Below are 12885 nucleotides of genomic sequence, written 5' to 3' on the forward strand. Positions count from 1 at the left end.
CTGGGAATACAGATCCATAATTCCTTGAAAGTGGCATCGGAGGTAGACAGGGTCAGAAACAGAGTTTTTGGCATATTGGCCTTCATAATCAGGACACGAGAGGTGTTGGGATGATATGTTGAAGTTGTATAAGATATTGATGAGGCTGAACTTGAGTATTATGTTCATTTCTGGTTACCCACCTACAAGAAAGATATCAGGAAGCTTTAAAAAAAAAAATCCAGGGAAATTTTACAAGGATGTTGCCGGAACTTGAGGACCTGAATTATCTGTAAAGGTTGAATAGGCTAGGACTTTATAACCTAGAATGTAGGAAAATGAGGAGAGATCTTATAGAACTATACAAAACTATGAGGGATATAGATAGGGTGAGACTAGAACTAGAGGTAATTGATTTAGGGTAAAAGATGAAATGTTCAAGGGGATTCTGAGGGGGAACTTCTTCACTCAGAGGGTGGTTCGAGTGTTGCACGTGCTGCCAGCGAAAGTGGCAGATGTAGGATCAATTGTAGCATTTAAGGGAAACTGGATAGGTACATGGTTGAGATGGCTAAGGGGGCCTTTGATCCAGGAGCAGGTAGATGAAAGTGGACAGAAGATCAGGTTGGCATGGTCTAGATGGGCTGAATGGCGTGTTTCTGTGCTGTATTACTCTATGCCTGTATTGTAGGACTTGAATTATGAGTAGTAGAGCTTTAGGGAGTACAATGCAACAGAGGGGCTTGTGAGCAAAGTTCACTGACAACACATCCCAGGTAGACGGGGTGAGGAAGTCCTGACGCATGCTGGCCTTCATCAGTCAGGCTCTGAGTGTAGAAGTTGAGACACTATGTCACAGTTGTACAAGTTATCAATAAAGCCTCACTTGGAAAATTGTGTACAGCATTGGTCACCATTATAGCACAGATGTGGTTAAACTGGATAGAATGAGACAAGATTTATGAGGACATTGGCAGGACTAAGGGGTCTGAGTTACAGGGAGAAGTTGGCCCAGTTACATCTTTATTACATAGGATGTAGAAGAATAAGGGGTGACCTCACAGAAATGTTTAAAAGGAGGATGGCAACAGTCTTTCCCCCAGGGCCCAGGGTAGGGAGACTAAAACGAGATAGGTTAGAGGAGAAAGTTTCGAAAGGAATCCAAGGGGCAACTTTCATGCAGAGGGAGATGAGTTGCCAGGAGAAGAATGGTTGAGGGAGGTACAATAGAATTTCTGAAGCACTTGGAGAGCTACCTGGAGGGAGGTGGGGCAAACACAGGAAATTGGGGCCATCAAGGGGTCAGCAAGCACCCGTTGGGCTGAAGGGCTTGAATCCATGCTGTTTTTCTCTATCACTTCATGATTTTACTATTTACAGTGAGAGAGAATCATTTACTGGGGACAAGAGAGGAAATGGTCTGTTTAGCAATTTCATCAGACCCATTATTTAGATTGCGTAAAAAGTAATACTTGAAAAATGTACCTTGGCTGAAACGCTCTGTGCTCTCACCTCCTGGCTCTGGACCCCAGTTACACCAACTGCACCATGAAAGAGGGTGCAGAGTTCAATGTAAAGCTGTGGAATTTGGTTTATTTTGTTGGAACTGTCTGTACTGTTAATATTCCACAGAGAAGTTGCTCATATGAATATTTACATTCACAATTAGTCAATTAGTTCCCAACATGAAAGTACTCGCACTCAAGAATGACCCACATATTGAAGTTTCAAAGGAAACATTGATGTGTGTCATTCCACTTCCTCCCACTCCTCCCTACGACATTCTGGTGTACCAGCGCAAACATGCATCAGGAGCAGATACTTGGCTGAATTTTCTTCATTGTCCAGAACACCTACAGGAAAAGTCACTCCCGTAACTCAAGGCCAAAAGTCTGGTCACAGGCAGACAACTGGATCAAACTCACAATCAATTCATGTAGGTTAAAATACACAAAATCACACCAAAAGCTAAAAGAACAACTTCATTTACACAGCACAAGCTGCCGATGTGGGAAAAATCAAAAAGGGGTTGGGGAGGCCTCACTTGGAATATTGTGAACAGTTTTGGGCACCCTATCCAAGAAAGGGTGTACGGAAACTGGAGAGGGCTCAGTGGAGGTTCACAAAAATTATTCCGGAATTGAAAGGCTTGTCATATGAAGAGTGTTTGATGGCTGGACACTCTGGAATTCAGAAGAATGAAGGGTGACCTCATTGAAACCTATCAAATGGCGAAAGAACACGCATAAAATGCTGGTGGAACACAGCAGGCCAGGCAGCATCTATAAGGAGAAGCACTGTCTTGAAAGACCTTGATAGAGTGGATGTGGAGAGGATGCTTCCCATGGTGGGAGAGCCTAAGATCAAAGGACACAGCCTCAGAATAAAGGGACATCCTTTTAGAACGAAGATGAGGAGGAATTGCTTTAGCCAGAGAGTGGTGAATCTGTGGAATTCATTGCCGCAGGCAACTGTGGAGGCCAAGTCATTGGGTAAACTTAAGGCAGAGGTTGATAGATCCTTGATTAGTCAGATCATGAAGGGATAAAGGGAGAAGGTACAGGCTGAGAGGAAAATTGGATCAGCCAAAATGGCCTAATTCTGTTACTATATCTTATGGTCAGATTAGTGCAAAGGAGAATCAATAGTGTGGGCTTGATGAGCTAAAGAACTTATTGCGCAAACACAAGAAATTCTGCAGACGCTGGAAATTTACACACACACACACACACACACACACACACACACACACACACACACACACACACACACACACACACACACACACACACACACACACACACACACACACACACACACACACACACACACACACACACACACACAGTGCTGAAGGAACTCAGCAGGTCCGGCAGCATCTATGGAAAGGAATGATGAGTCAACATTTCGGGCCGAGACCCTTCATCAGAACAAGGAAAGGAAGCCAGAATAAGGTGGGGGGAGGAGGAGAAGGAATACAAGCTGGCAGGTGATAGGAGAAACCAGGTTGGTGGGGGGGGGGGGTGAGGGGAGATAGGTGGTGAGGGAGCGGGTTGATGCAAGAAGCTGGGAACTGATTGGTGGAAGAGATAAAAGGCTAAAGAAGAAGGAATCTGATAGGCGAGGACAGTGGAAAATGGAAAGGGGAGGAGCCAGCAGGTGAGGAGAAGAATAGAGTTGAGAGAAGAGGAGAGCTAGAATGAGGAATATGATACTTGGCCTCAGGATATTCTAATCTGGATAATAAGATCAGTCAGAATTTAAAGACGGGGGAATTTAACAAGCGATATGTAGCCAGCAACTATTCTCCCTTTTACCAAGAGTTAAGGTGAGTCACCAGAAGACCAGATGGTAGCTAATTTTGTTTCTATATTCAAAAAAGGCAGTCGAGATAAGCCAAGAAACTCCAGGCCAGTGATTCCTACATCAATAGTTGGGAAATTATTGGAGAGAAAATGCTTAGGAAAGGACTTGTGACCATTTGGAAATCCAGGGCCTGTTTAGTGTGAGTCAGCAAGGTTTTGAGCTTGGGAAATCATTCCTCACGGATCTGGTTCTTTAGAATATAGAAGACAGGAGAGGCAGCCCTGCTCATGATACCAGTGCTGACCGTGATGCCAAGTTAAATTAAACTTTAATCCATAATCCACATTCTTACATCCCCCTCACGTTGGCGTGTCTGACCACCCTCCCCTTGGCAGTGTGTTCCAGGTACCGACCACTCTCTGTACAAAGAATGCAGCCCACACACATCTCCTTTAAACTCGCCCCCCCCTCACATTAAAGTGACGCCTCCAATATTTGACATTGCTTCTCTGGGAAATGGGTGGCGGGGTGGAAATACATCTCACCAAGTTGGCAGAGGTAATTTAAGTTTAAGGGAAACTGTAACAACTTCTTTACTGGCAACAAAACTCAGGACATAAAGAGCAGTAAAAACATTTACAGTGTCATGCCAGACCAACTCATAACCCAACTCAATTATGCATATGTTTCCACCCATTACCTTACACAACCACTGATGTCAGACAAACAATCTCTGAAGAGTATTGATAATGGCTGGGGTCACCTGTCTTGGCAATTTTTTCTACAGAAGTGGGATGCCATTACCTTCTTCTGGGCAGTGTCTTTACAAGACGTGTGTTCCTAGCCATTATAAATACTCTTCAGAGATTGTCTGCCGGGCATCAGATGTCGCATAGCCAAGACTAGTGATATGACCAACCACCACCTGCTCCTTTGGCTTCACATGACCCTGAATGGGAGGCTAATCAAGTGCTACACCTTGCCCAAGGGTGACATGCAGGCTAGCGGAGGGAAAGAGCGCCTTACACCTCCTTTGATAGAGACGCATCTCCAGCCCGCCATCCAACCTCCTCTCACAACTTCACCTAAATGTGAATACAGGTGGCAATGTTCATAAGTTGGCATGTGACACCAAATTTGGTGGTATAGAGGACAATGAAGGAGGCTGCCTAGGGTTACAATAGGATATACACTCAGTGGCCACATTATTAAGTGCCTCCAGTACCAAATAAAGTGGCCACTGGATGTATGTTCGTGGTCTTATCATGATAGAATTCATCCTGCAATTTGAGAGGGAGACATATCAGTATTACAGTAGGGTAAAAGGGAATTACAGAAGCATGAGAGAGGAGCTGGCCAAAGTTGATTGAAAGGGGACACTAGCAGGGATGACGGCATAACCGCAATGGCTAGAGTTTCTGGGAACTATTCAGAAAACACAGGGTAGATACATCTCAAAGATGAACAAGTACTCTAAAGGGAGGATTATGTGACCGTGTGGCTAACAAGGGAAGTCAAAGACAGCATAAAAGCAAAAGGGAGGGCATATAATACAGCAAAAATTAGAGGGAAGTTAGAGGACTGGGAAGCTTTAAAAAAAAACAACAGAAGGCAACTAAAAAAAGCCATAAGGAGAGAAAAGATTAAATATGAAGGTAAGCCATCCAATATCATAAAAGAGGACATCAAAAGTTTTTTCAGATATATAAAGAGTAAAAGAGAGATGGGAGTGGATATTGGACCACTGGGAAATGACACTGGAGAGGTAGTGATGGCAGACAAAGAAATGGCAGACAAACTTATTAAGTAGTTTGCATCAGTCTCCACTGTGGAAGACACCAGCAGTATGCCAGAAATTTGACAGTGCCAGGGGGCAGAAGAGAGTGTAGTTGCTATTACTAGGGAGAAGGTGCTGGCACCAGAGGGCTTCAACCAGCTTCAGAACAGAGGGATGTTCATTTAGAACAGAGATAAGGAGGAATTTCTTTAGCCAGAGGGTGGTCAATCTGTGGAATTCATTGCCACAGGTGGCTGTGGAGGCCAAATTGTTGGTTATATTTAAAGTGGGGGTTGATAGGTTTTTGATTAGACAGGGTGTGAAGGGTTACAGAGATAAGGTTGAGAGGGATAATAAAACAGCCATGTTGGAATGGTGGAGCAGACTCAATGGGCTGAATGGCCTAATTCTGCTCCTATATCTTATGCTGCTGTAGCCCATCTACTTCAAGGGTCTCTCATTAACAAGGCAGTTTCACCCACAGAACTGCCACTCACTGGATGTCTTTTTCTTTCTCGCACCATTTTGTAAACTCCAGAGACCGTTGTACATGAAAATCCCAGGAGATCAGCAGTTTCTGAGAAACTCAAACCACCCTGTCTGGCACCAACAATTATGCCATGGTCAGTCACTTAGATCACATTTCTTCCCCATTTTGATGTTTGTTCTGAACCTCTTAACCATGCTTTTATGCACTGAGTTGCTGCCACATGATTGACTGATCAGATATTTGCATTAATGAGCAGGTGTACTTAATATAAAGTGGCCACTGAATGTAGATCAATTGGGAAAGCTGGCAAGAGATGGCAGATGGAGTTTAAGTCAATTAAGTGATGCTTTTTGGGAAGTTAAACTGGGTTCAACATACACAGTGAATGATAGGGCCCTGGGGTGTGTTGTTGAGCAGAAAGACCTTGGAACGTGGAAAGTGGAAACACACGTAGACAGGGTGGGGTAGAGACCCATGGCATGTCTGCCTTTGTCGGCTGGAGCACACTGATGTTCAGACAGTAGTGTGGTGGTTTGGCAGAAAGGATTAGTTTAGTTAGGTGTTTATTTTTGACTTTTGATTTGTAGAGATACAGCGTGGAAAAAGCCCTTTCGGCTCAGTGACCCACCAATTTAACACTGGCTTAATCGTGGGGCAATTGACAACGACCAATTAATGTAGTAACCAGTATGTCTTTGGACGGTGGGAGGAAACCAGAGCACCAGGAGGAAACCCCATGCCCACATACAATCTCCTGACAGACGGCATTGGAATTGAACTCTGAACTTTGACGTCCCAAGCGCTAACCGCTAGCTACCATAGTGCCACAATACTTTAATTACTAAACTTTTTGCACCAACATAACACGACAGGTCAAAGGTCCTGTCCCTGTTCTGTACTGTTCTATGTAACACGAGCTTGACTATAGGAGTAGGGGGCAGGGTTGATCATTACAATTACATTAAACTTGTATTAAAGGAACTTGCCTTTTCTCTCTGTGTGTGGAGTGTGATCAGTTTGTCTTGCCGATGTGTCGGTACACTCTGATAGTGCATGAAACAGGAAAGGCAGCTGGCTGGTAAACACAAGCAGATACAACTTGGCTGTCATCCTGCAAAGAGAGAATTTCATTAATACCAAGGGAATTGTCTCAAAACTTTATAGACAAGGTGGGGTATCAAAAACCAGAGGCCGCAGATTGAAGGAGAGGAGGGAATTTGAGGAGAACGTGTTTTTTATACACAGAGTGGTTGGCATCTAGAACTCCCTGCCAGGGGAAGTGCTAGGATCAGATGCAAAGACCACGTTTAACATCAACACAAGAGATTCTGCAGATGATGGGCTTCGAGAACAACGCATACAAATTGCTGGGGGAACTCAGCGGGTCAGGCAGCATCTATGGAGATGAATAAACAGTCAGCATTTCAGGCTGAGAATCTTTCATTAGGACTAGAAGGAAGCGGGCAGAAGGCAGAATAAGGGGGGGGGGAGGGGGAGGAGTACAAGCCAGCAGGTGATGGGTGAGACCAGGTGAGGGGGAAGGTGACAAGTGGATGACATAAAGGGCTGAAGAAGGAGGAATCTGATAGGAGAGGAGAGTGGACCATGGGACAGAGGGAAAGAGGAAGGGCACCAGAGGGAGGAGGTGAGCAGGTGAAGAGAAGGGGTGAGCGGAGCCGGAATGGGGAATGGAAAAAGAGAGAAGAGAGAAGTTACCGGAAGTTAGAGTAATCAATGTTTAATACAAGAGATTCTGCAGAAACTGGAAATCCAGAACACACACACAAAATGCCAGGGGAAGGATGGATGTGGAAGCCATAGAAAGGGTGCAGAGGAGATTTACAAGGATGTTGCCTGGATTGGGGAGCATGCCTTATGAGAATAGGTTGAGTGAACTTGGCCTTTTCTTCTTGGAGCGACAGAGGATGAGAGGTGACATGATAGAGGTGTATAAGATGATGAGAGGCATTGATCATGTGGATAGTCAGAGGCTTTTTCCCAGGGCTGAAATGGTTGCCACAAGAGGACACAGGTTTAAGGTGCTGGGAAGTAGGTACAGAGGAGATGTCAGGGGTAAGTCTTTTACTCAGAGAGTGGTGAGTGCATGGAATGGGCTGCCAGCAACGATGGTGGACGCGGATATGATAAGGTCTTTTAAGAGACTTTTGGATAGGTACATGGAGCTTAGAAAAATAGAGGGCTATAGGTAAGCCTAGTAATTTCTAAGGTAGGGACATGTTTGGCACAACTTTGTGGGCTGAAGGGCCTGTATCGTGCTGTAGGTTTTCTATGTTTCTATGGAACTCAGCAGGTCAGACAGCTCGAATGGACGTTTATAAACAGTTGACATTTTGGGCCGAGACCTTTCTTCAGGACTGGAAAGGAAGGGGGGAGATGCCAGAATAAGCTGGTGGTGGGTGGGGAAGGATGGCAAGCTAGAAGGTGATAAGTGAAGCCAGGTGGGTGGGGAATGGGGGGACGAAGTAAGAAGCTGGGAGGTGACAGGCTGGAGAAAGCGGAATCTAATAGGAGAGGAGAGTGGACCGTGGGAAAAAGGGAAGGAGGAGGGGCACTAGAGGGAGGTGATGGGCAGGTGAGCAGAAGAGCTCAGAGGCCAGAGAGGGAAATTCAAGAAGTGGGTATCAGAAGGAGAAAAAATTCCTGGAAGATGGAGAAATCGTTGGTCACGTCATCAGATTGACAGCTACCTAGATGGAATATAAGGTGTTGCTCCTCCTACTGTAGAGAGGCCTCATCGTGGCGAAAGAGGAGGCCGTACACTGACATGTTGGAATGGGAATGGGGATAGGAATTAATGTTTATAATTCCTTTAATAAAAAAAATCAATGTTTATGTTGTAGGTTGGAGGCTACGCAGATGGAGTATGAGGTGTGTAGGTGAGAGGTAGAATCTGAGACAATGGTGGGAATGTGAGGGGGCTAAAACAGCAAGAGTGAAGGGTTGATTTGAAACGAGTGTCTGGTGGCTGTTGTGGACGGTGACTTTAGGGGCATGTTTCCATGACACTTCTAGTATAAGCATCATGGGCTGAAGGGCCTGCACTGTGCAATATCACTTCCAGACAGTCGTTCCCCTTTGCATCCTCCCTGCCAATGAGCCAGCTGTTAATCCAAGTTATTGCCATCCCTCAGACCTCCAACCTGCTTGTCCTGTTGACCAAGCTGTCAGGTTGGAGCCTTGTCAAAGGCCTGGCTGAAATCTAATCAATTTCCTCTTCTGTGGCTCTAGGAGTATCTACCTTACAAGTGGATGTCGATAAGATGATAAGACATCAGAGCAGAATCTGGCAATTCGGTCCAGAGTCATCAACCTCTCAATCCCATTCTCCTGCCTTCTCCCCATAACCTTTGATGTTCTGACTAATCAGGAACCTATAAATATCCACTTTAAATAAATCCAGTGACTTGGCCTCCACATCCGTCTGAGGCAATAAATTCCACAGATTCACCACCCTCTGCCTAAAGAAATTCCTTCTCACCTCTGTTCTAAGGGGTCATCCTTCTTTCCTGAGGCTGTGCCCTCTGGTCCTAGACTCCCCCACTATAGGAAACATTCTCTGCACATATACTCTATCAAGGCCTTTCAATATTCAATAGATTTCAGTGAAATTCCCCCCTCATTCTTCAACTCCAGCAGAGCCGTCAAATGCTCCTTATACATAAATTCTTTCATTCCCACAGTCATTCTCATGAACCTCCTATGGACCCTGTCTCCAATGCCAGCACATCTTTTCTTCAATAAGGGGACAGAAACTGCTCACAATACTCCAAGTGTGGTCTGACCAGTGCCTTATGAAGCCTCAGCATTACAATCTTGCTTTTCTGGTGCTTTTGAGAACTACGGGTTGATTAAAGCAATATCCTTGCATAAACTATTCTATAAAAGCCACAATCATCAACGGGGAAAATGTGTTTAAAACTGAATGGACTTTGCAAAATATTAATTGTGCAATGGATTATGTAACTTTGCTGTTATGTAACAGGATCTCTTACAACAAACCGTTTCTGGTACTGACTCTCTCTGGAGCCTCTTTGATACTGTAGTACAATCCTTCTGGTAGGACAATACCAACTTGTTAAGCATTTAAGACTATTTTTGTTTTGTAATATTTGGCAACACATCCAGATGTTGGCTTCACAATTCAAACTGTGTTCTCCAGTGTCCCATCTACAGTTATCCCTTCTCCCACAACACAGTGCTGGTGTGGGATCTTGTGGTCCAGAAGCTGTTTACTGAGTTGCCCACAATAATGACTCCATTTCAAAAATATTTAATTGGCTGTAAGGCTGCTTTAGCTGACCCACAGTTCTTGAAAGCACCAGAAAAACTAATTATTTAATTGTATCCATATTTGTTCACCCACAGGATGTGACTATCTCAAGAGGTTTTTTTAAAGTTCAAAGAAAATTTATTATCAAAGTACATATAAATTACCGTACACAACCCTGAGATTCATTTCTTGTGGGTAACTCAATAAGTCCGTAATAGACTCAAAGAAAGACCAACCTGGGTGTTCAACCAGTGTGCAAATGACAACAAACTGTGCAAATACAAGTAGAAAAATATAATTAATTAATTAATAAGTAAGTAAGTACTAAATATTGAATCCTTGAAAGTGAGTCCATAGGTTATGGGAACAGTTCAGTGATGGGGCAAGTGAAGTTATACCACTGATTCAAGACCCTGATGATTGAGGAGTAGTAACTGTTCCAGAACCTGGTGGTGTTGGTCCTGGTTCCTCTGTACCTTCTTCCTGATGGCAGTAGCAAAAAGAGAGCACGGCCTGGGTGGTGGGTGTTGGGGAGAGCAGGGCCTGGGTGGTGGGGGTCCCTGATGATGGATCCTGCTTTCCTCTCATCTTGTATTTTCTTGGTTGGATTTAAAGCTCCGGAGAAAAGAGCTAACATTAAAACCAACGACACTTCAGAATGCCTCATGATATGCCAGTGAACTGAAAATGTTAACCTCTCTCTCTCTCCCCAAGGAAAATCTGAAACCAATGATATCTATTGACCAATAACATCGATGTTTTGGGCCAAGACTTTTCATGAAGGCGATGCTGCCTGGCCTGCAGAGTTCCTCCATCATTTTGGGTATATTACACCTACAAGAACCCCCTCAAGATAAAACCAGAAACATTTGTTTTTTTTAAAAAGCTGTATTTCATTTTCTTTGCTGATGGTACTAAGCAGGGAAGGCAGGTTTTGAAGCGGAAGGAATATTACCACAGATATACAGGTGTGAATATTTGGTGGAACCTGGCATGTCGAATATCAGCTGGACATAAAGAGTAAAAACACAGAGACCTTATAAGTGTTGTTGTACAGGGAGAACTTGGGGTAGACGTGCATAGTTTCCTGAAAATGTAAACACTGGTCTTGATAGAGTAGATGTCGAGAGAATGGACTGGGGGGGGTGGGAGGTCCCGAGTTCGAAAGCTCCCCTGCACACTTTCATCTGTGCTGGGTTAAGAGCTGGTGAAACTCAGCTGGCAGAAGGCAATGCCTCGTATGCAATTTCCCACTACGTCAAGAGCGGAGTGGGAGGAAGTCGTCCACTAACTGGAAAAATTCCGGATGTGACGTACCTTTCCTTTTACCCTCAATCTAACCATTCACTCCGACAGAGTTCTATATTTGTCTGTCATCCCTGCGTCTATCTAAGAATTTCTTAAATGCCTGCCTCTACGACCACCCTGGCTGGGCGTTCCACGCACCCACCACTCTCTGTGTAAGAAACGTACCTCTGATATCTCCCCTCTATTTTCCTCCAACCACCTTAAAACTATGTCCCTGGTATTAGCCATTTCCACCCTGGGGATAGTCCCTGCCTGTCCACTGGATCTATGCCTCTCATCATCTTGTACATCTCTATCAAGTTTTCACACAGAGTGCAGAATATTCGGGATGAGCTGCCACAGAGGCAGAAACAATTACCACCTTTGAACAGGAATGAAGATGGATATGGGCACACGGAATCAGCGTCATCAGTCATCACAATCCACAGAGGCAAGGTTGGCCAAAAGGGTCAATTTTTGTTCTGTGTGTTTAGAGAGACACAAGAGCCTGCAGGTGCTGGAACGTGAAACAACCATCTGCTGTACCTCTCCAACCTCCAAGGACGACAACCTCGTCACAGGGTTTGGAGGACTGCATGCCTCAATCACCCAGAGAGCTGTGCTGGCTGGAGTCAGGACCCTCTTGGTAGGGTCACCCATGCCAAGAAGGTCAAAGGGTAGAGGCCAGACTAAGAGTGATCCAGCAATCGTCCAGGTTCAGGGCTAACCACCCTGACTGCTAAACCAAAATTGTTACAGAGACAGCGATGAAGAATCCTTCTGCATCTGAGTGCAACGGTATTCCTGGGTCTCCACCCGGAACTGCCATGACTGACAGTGATGAAAACCGAGAGGAAGCTAGTGATACAACGAACACCCCCAGAAACAGAGGACTTTCATGGATGCCCTTAATGCCAGCGGCATAACAGGCCAAAAAGAGAGTGTACCTTTCTAATATTCTATTAAAACATTGAAACTTAACACTGTAGAACATATCTGAATGCTGAAGGGGAGCGTCTGGCAATACTGTAACAATGTAACTCCATATCAAAAGTAAAAATGCAATTAAATCAAACAACAACACACACAAAATGCTGGTGGAACACAGCAGGCCAAGCAGCATCTACAGGGAGAAGCGCTGTCGACGTTTCGGGCTGAGACCCTTCGTCAGGACATTAAGAAGTTTAAATCAAATAGTTTCACTTTGTATCCAACCTATTGTAGAAACACCCATAAGAATTGACTTCCCAAACCTTCAGAGCCCGACACTGAGAATTTCACTGAATGTGAAACCGAAACGTTTGGTTTATTTAGTCCAATAGTTCCGAACGCCCCAATACAGACTTCGAAGATGCTAAATAATTGCTGGATTGTGCCTTCTACTTGGAAGCCGGCTCTTATAGGAAGGGGTACAGTGGGCATCTACCTTTGGACGGAGTTCCTTCCCTTCAACAACGGATCAAATCCAGACAGAGCGGAACGGCCCAAGTCCACAGGTGAGACTGTCCGTGCCGTTGTTTGCCGCTGTGTTGGCTGCCGATCATGAAGCGCGACACTTCCGTAGCAAGCGGGGGTACTTTCACCGCCGGGAGGGAGGGTTTCCGCTGCGAAAGGGGGGGTCCCGTTTCTACCAACCTGGCGAAGAGTGCGGCGCTAGGATCGCTCGTCTCCGGTGGGCAGAGAGATAGGCGGAGTGAATGGGCGGAGCGACCCGGGTCGACGACGAGGAAGGTGGGAGGGGAGAAGGAGAGAGAG

The 12885-nt window shown here is 45.1% G+C and overlaps 1 protein-coding gene across 1 annotated transcript in view; it reads right to left on the minus strand.

Annotated features, from left to right (window-relative positions):
• prrg4 (proline rich Gla (G-carboxyglutamic acid) 4 (transmembrane)) overlaps positions 1-12880 on the minus strand; it is a 45961-nt gene extending 33081 nt beyond the window's left edge. Inside the window, exons 1-2 of the mRNA XM_073049829.1 lie at positions 12766-12880; positions 6539-6663 (exon numbers count right to left, since the gene is read on the minus strand). Coding sequence (XP_072905930.1) covers positions 6539-6662 — 124 coding nt within the window. The 5' untranslated portion in view covers position 6663; positions 12766-12880. The remainder of the gene's footprint in view (positions 1-6538; positions 6664-12765) is intronic.
• Positions 12881-12885: the final 5 nt, after the last annotated feature.

The sequence above is a fragment of the Hemitrygon akajei genome, chromosome 6 (assembly GCF_048418815.1).
Source record: "Hemitrygon akajei chromosome 6, sHemAka1.3, whole genome shotgun sequence".
In the NCBI taxonomy this organism is placed as follows: Eukaryota; Metazoa; Chordata; class Chondrichthyes; order Myliobatiformes; family Dasyatidae; genus Hemitrygon; species Hemitrygon akajei.